The 6,000-nt window shown below is 43.0% G+C and overlaps 1 protein-coding gene across 2 annotated transcripts in view; it reads right to left on the bottom strand.

Annotated features, from left to right (window-relative positions):
* Nucleotides 1–6,000, bottom strand: part of KCNB2 (potassium voltage-gated channel subfamily B member 2) — a 343,724-nt gene that overhangs the window by 309,471 nt on the left and 28,253 nt on the right. For both annotated transcript variants that reach the window (XM_006015303.3, XM_025200237.1), the window contains exon 2: nucleotides 1,558–2,227. In XM_006015303.3, the coding sequence (XP_006015365.1) occupies nucleotides 1,558–2,136 (579 nt within the window). In that variant the 5' untranslated portion in view covers nucleotides 2,137–2,227. The remainder of the gene's footprint in view (nucleotides 1–1,557; nucleotides 2,228–6,000) is intronic.

A 6,000-nucleotide genomic window follows, 5' to 3' on the forward strand; every position in this document is an offset into this window, starting at 1 on the left:
TGCTGCTGGGCTCTCCCTGTCTCCCTCTTCCACATACATCTTTTTCATAGTTTTTGATGGTAACAGGTTGTGTAAGGGACATTGCACAGGGAATATGTAGGCTGGTCCCTAATTCTAACCTTAATCATCAGGCTTTATAGTAATTGTGCCACAAAAACACTGCAGAAAGGCTAGAGACATATATATAGTGCCATGGGATGATAGAGCATAGCATGAACTTGAACCCCTTCTCACATAATTTATGGCAATCTGCTTCCCTTTTGGTCCTCCTACTAGAGAGTAGCATATGGCTCTGAATATGTAGATCTGAAAGCACACTTAGATTTCTATTGTAAATGACACTCATTTTCGTTAGCTGCATACTGCAGTTACAATGTACTCTTGTCACCTTAACATACATCTTGTCCACACATCAGTTTCTATGTATAGTAATTAAACCGGTCACAGAGAAAAACTAAAATAAAAGTTACTACCCATTTCAAAATGTCTAAATATTAAAAAATTATTATTAAGTAAACCGTAGAAGTGTTACCATAGAAACACTCTTAGTACATTTTAGTATCTTTGCAAGAAAGGGGTGGAGACCTAATAAAACTCAAGTAAAAGGAATCAGCAAAGTCAAAGTTAAGTTGTATGTGGCCATTTAATGTTCTAAAGGGTTTTGTAGAGAATAGCTGAGGTGCTACTTATTATCAGCATTTAGGAACAGATGCTGATGATGCTTGTTACAGCAAGTAGTACATTACAGCATAAATAGTCCCTCTGATTTAGTGCCATTCATGGAAGTGAAAGGCATCTTATTTTAATGAACACAACCAAAATCTGGTGCAGTTAGTCCATATTTCCCCTTCATATTGGTGAAATTTTGCCTAAAGTTGGCAGGAATGAGACAGGATTTCATTAGGCTGATTCCTCCTCTCAGCAATTTTCATATCTATATTTCATTCACAAGACAAATTCTTGGTCTCAAAATCTATTTTCAGAAATAATATTAATGCAATCCTTGCCATACATAAAGCACCCAGATATATTAGGTGTTGGTACCCTTGACAATTCAACCAATGCTTTTTACCAAATGTCCTGAGTGACAGCCATATTAAATCTAAACGATGTCTTCAATGGACATATTACCAAGACTAACACTGTAGAAAAGATATGTAGGATTAGTAAGAAACATTTCTTGTAACCAGACACAACTGCTCTAAAGCAAGAAAGTTACTAATGCTTTGTACTTAAAATTTAGATGAAAATGCAATGTCGCTACGTGTGCATTTTTGTTTAAATGCAAAAAAAGAAAAGAAATGAAAAGAAAGAAAGAAAGAAAGAGATGAAGTGTAGCATAAGGGGCTAGATCCAAAGCCCAATGAAGTCAAGGATCCCTGACACTGATTTCAGTGGGATTTGGAATAGATATTTCATAAGTGTATTCATGAGCCAACATATGGACTCTTGTTTTTTGTCCTTCATATGAAATGTATTTAGTAAAAGTTACTGCTGAAATTGAAATGTACAAATCATGCATTCTTAATTTGCTGTTGTACATATTTTTTATCCTACCTTTGCAGCCACAGATGAGTTGGGTTTCTCCAGCAAGTCCCAGAGTTTCTTCCTTTTGTCTGGACAACAAGTATTATCAAATTCTTCCCCTTCTCTCTCTCTCAAGGTCTCTGCCTCTCTCCTTAGTTCCTCATTCATTTGTTCTTTCTTCTGGTGGTATCTTGCCTGGCAGCAAGATTCTAAATATATTTCATCAATCCCCCAGTAATCAAGTTCTTGGCCAAAAGAGAGAGCACACATTTCTTCCATCATGTGCAATTTACCTGTCCTGTAGAAATTCAAAATGGAGGTGAAGGCTCCTGGGTGTCGATCAAAGAAATATTCATTCTCATTCAGATTATAATCATCACACACTTCCAGCAGAGATTCATGAGTATTGCAGTCTCTGAGTTTTCCTAATCGTGTCCTTGGAAGTCTATCCAAAGTCCTCCATAGGACTTCATGGTTGAGTCCACCTACATTTATTTTAACTCTCCTGGAGCAAGATTTGCTCCTAATGATCTCCACTGGTTCTGGTGGAAGGGAAAGGGTAGACCGTGAAGACTTTTTGTTTATCCCTGGTGGAGCCTTTCCAGCCATTCTGAAAGGGATGAGTCTTTAGAAGAATGAGACTGGAGAGTACAAATATTTGGGTAGGATCCTCTTTAGATGGATGTCCCCATTCTTGAAGCTAGAAGAGAAAACAAATTAGAATCTTGCAATGAACTTTATATTTGCAGCTTTTTTGAAAGCCAGAGAGTCCAGGCTTTTAAGTTTGTCTCTTCAGACCTACCCACTTGGCAGAATGAATGCCGCAGGACTTGGGGTCCACATCCCTTCCAAGAGAATTTTTGGGGTTTTCTCCAAATCACAACAAAACCAGACTTTACAATCATCCATGAAACAGATTTATTGGATTATTCATGGCCAAGTATAATCTCATTAATCAATGAAGGACTATGTCAGATAACTAAAAATAGTTCAGCTCCATTGCCAGTGTAACTGGTCAGGTTCTAGTACCAGAAATTACTGCTAACCACTGCCTGCTTAGAGATGACTCTGCTCTACTAAGTGATTTATAGTTGCTATAGATGACTCTGCTCTAAGAACTGATTTATGCATATGGATAGATCAGGCATACTGATCTCTAGCTCCTCAGGAACCTTTTGCTTCTTTTTGCCAACCTGGACATGATGTCCAGTCACCACCATGTTTGGGGCTTTAATAATCCCCCAAATCGTCTTCACTCTCTCTGCATACTGCTTTAATCCCTTCAGTAGGACGAGATGCCATTCACCCCTAATCTGAAATACTGATATCAGACACAAAGGGAGCCTAACCATAACTTCCCTCCATAGTGGAAAAATTCCATAAAAGAAACAGCTCTCATCTTCTCCTCTATGATCTCCTGTCATTTACAAAACTATGGTGCTTAGATGACACACTGATTGTGAGAGAGCACAACAATTAATATGGTCATGGATTAGAAAAGAAAATGATAGTCAGCTTTATTATGAAACAGGAAATCATTTCACAAATGGAAGGCCACTTCCCTCCCAACCTCCATGAGGAGCCTGAGCCACGTTCTGAAGTGTAGTAACACATTAAAAAAAGTATTTGTGTGAGTAAGAACAAGAATTTGATCCCAATTACAGTGTAAATACCAAAACTGAGGAGCAGTATGTCTGATGTGTACAAATGCAGAGGGGTAGAGACCAGGAAAGGAAGAACCATGTAAGTTAAAGGGCAACATCAGCACAAGAACAAATAGGTATGAACTCTCCATAAACAAATGCGGGCTGGAAAGCTGAAGAAGGATTCTAACTATTAGACTGATGAGGTTATAGAACAGCCTTCTTATAGGAGTAGTGGGAGCAAAATTATTTTAAAGATAAAGCTGGATCAGTTTAGTAAACAGAATATATAATACGGTTACCTGCGAGAGCAGGAGCAGGAGACTAGACTCAGTGTCCCAGTAAGTTTATCCAGTCCTACACTCCAAATATAAACCAAAAAAACCCCCAAAAACCTGGGCCTGTACCAGTTATATTTTTAACAGATTTCCTGCCTTACTTCTTGTGAAGAACACAGAGACCCAATCCTGTCACAGTACTGGTACTAAGGGGCCTCAATTCCCAGTGAGCTCAAGGAAAGACAAAAGGTTACCTCATTTCGACTAGTATTTCTCAACATAACATTTATATTTGAGCATACCTATGCAAAGATAAACATGAGTGCATTATATACTAGCTGCAGAATTTACTGTTTAAGTGCTAATTACCAACAACCAAGTATCACAGGATCACCTAAAATTATTTCGCAGCCTGAAGTTCAAACGATTCTGCCTTTTCATATTTTGCACTCAGTACTGAAGAATGCAACTACCTCCTGATCTCCTAAGGCAACCCCAAGCATCTCAGTGCTTATTTACATAACAGCTTAAGCCTATAGCATTTATCTTCATTTATGAGAGAAACCTGATACCTTAATTCGCAAAGATAAATGTCATATCACAATCAAAGACTATGTAGTGGGATATTTCCATTATGTGCCTCTCTCCTGATTTTTAATGTAACCCAGCTCCTGTCTCCAGATTTGCCCATCTCCCTGCAATGAGACTGCCATGGCACTAGTGTCCAGGAAGTGGGATGAGCTGCAGATTTGCGCCTCTGGAGGATTTCTACTCTATGCAAACTGAGAAAAAATGTCTTGTGATGGCTCTCCCCAACAAATTGCATGTTGAAAAATATGTACCTAACTTACTAAATACAATACTTAAATACTGATTTTTTCCCCCCAGTCAGCATAGGGGGAAAAACCCCTTGTCTTATATTTCCATACAAGGAGACCTCATTAAATACATATGCCTATCATTAAACTGATGCCAAAAGCAGCACGTGCTTAGTCATAAAAAATATGAAATTGATTAAATGCAGCCAGCACTGAGCATAACTATAAAACACATGGCCCACATTAGGAAAACATACAAGGATAGGTTAGCATAGCCCATCTGAATAAGATATATAGTAGTTCCCATTGTGTACATCAACCCTCAGCACTGCTCTTTTTACAAGTCATGGTGAGCAACTACATTAAATGCATTTCAACTTTGTCTTCACTCCCACAGCTGAGCTGCATCTTTTTTTCCTGTTTCCAATGATTCCTGTTTCTTCATCAGCCTTAAATGTCTGGCAAACATAACCAAACAGGACCCCATCAGTTCACCCAGAATCCCTGTTGCCTCTTTTCTCACCCTGTCACATAGGATTAGTGTGGCCCCACCCTCAATGAGGTAGAGCCAGACCAGGCTGCTCTGCACCTCATCTACACATAAATTGTTGGAGCATCCCAGAACCCATGACAAGAACACCTGGTTCCACTCATGATTGGGCGGCTAATTAGCACATTGATGCTTTGTGGTGGGTATCCGAGTACACATACATACTGAGCAGTGCTGATCTGTGGGGTCACCATGGCTTGAAATGCTGTTTACTTTGCTGGGGCACAGGCAGCAGAACTATGAAGTAAATCATGAGCATGGGTGACTGGTGCCTCCTGATATCCAGCAGCTGATCGCTGATTGGGAAGGGGGCTGCCGGAAGTGCCACCAATGCTTCACTTGGTGCCCCAACAATCTCAGGGGCTGAAACCAGCCATCATGCCATCGTGCCTGTCCCAGGGGAGCTGGGGTGGCAGGAGGACCCCAGGCCAAAGGAGAGCCCCACTTACCTATCGCAGAGCCCAGAGAGCCGGAGGAGAGGCGCGTGGTGAAACCACCAGTGAGGGTAATTAGCCACGCGTATATACAGCTGCGGCTGAGCAGCGTGGGTGGAAGACGCCACCCGGGAAAGATAAAAAGCGGCCCCAACAATGCAGCGGGGCTGCTGACAAGTGGAGGCTTGAGGGGAGAGCCCTCACACGGAGGGAATCAGCCGCCGCGCCCGGCAGCATGGGAAGCCGGGTGCAGAGCCAGGAGAGGCTCCGACGAAGTCGGCAGCGACGCTGACAAAGCCGCCTGAACGGCCGACGGCAGAGCCGGCAGGGAAGCGGGCTGTAATGCCGCCAGCAAAGCCAGCTGGAAAGCCGGCAGCAACATCAGCAGCAGAGGTGGCAGTAAAGGTGGGAGCAACGCCGACAGGGGATCCAGCAGCCGCACCTTCAGCGGAGCCAGCGACAGCACTCATGGAAGAACCGGAGGCAGGAGCCGAGAGAGCAGCGTCGGGGCAAGCCGGCGCTGAGACCTAGGAGTGAGCCTGCATGGGAGCCTCGGACAAGAGGTAACAAAGGGGCGTGTCCAACGGGGCCTTGTCGGGCCGCACCGGAGGGCGGCTGAAGACCAAAGTGGGGGCGGACAGTGGACCTTCGTGGCCCACAGTGGCCTTAGGAAGAGGCGGGGACTCAACACCCCAGTGGGGTGAGCCGCCAGGGCTGTGGGACCCGAGCCCAGGGCAATCCCTCAGGCCC

The sequence above is a fragment of the Alligator sinensis genome, unplaced genomic scaffold (assembly GCF_000455745.1).
Source record: "Alligator sinensis unplaced genomic scaffold, ASM45574v1 scaffold71_1, whole genome shotgun sequence".
NCBI classification, from domain to species: Eukaryota; Metazoa; Chordata; order Crocodylia; family Alligatoridae; genus Alligator; species Alligator sinensis.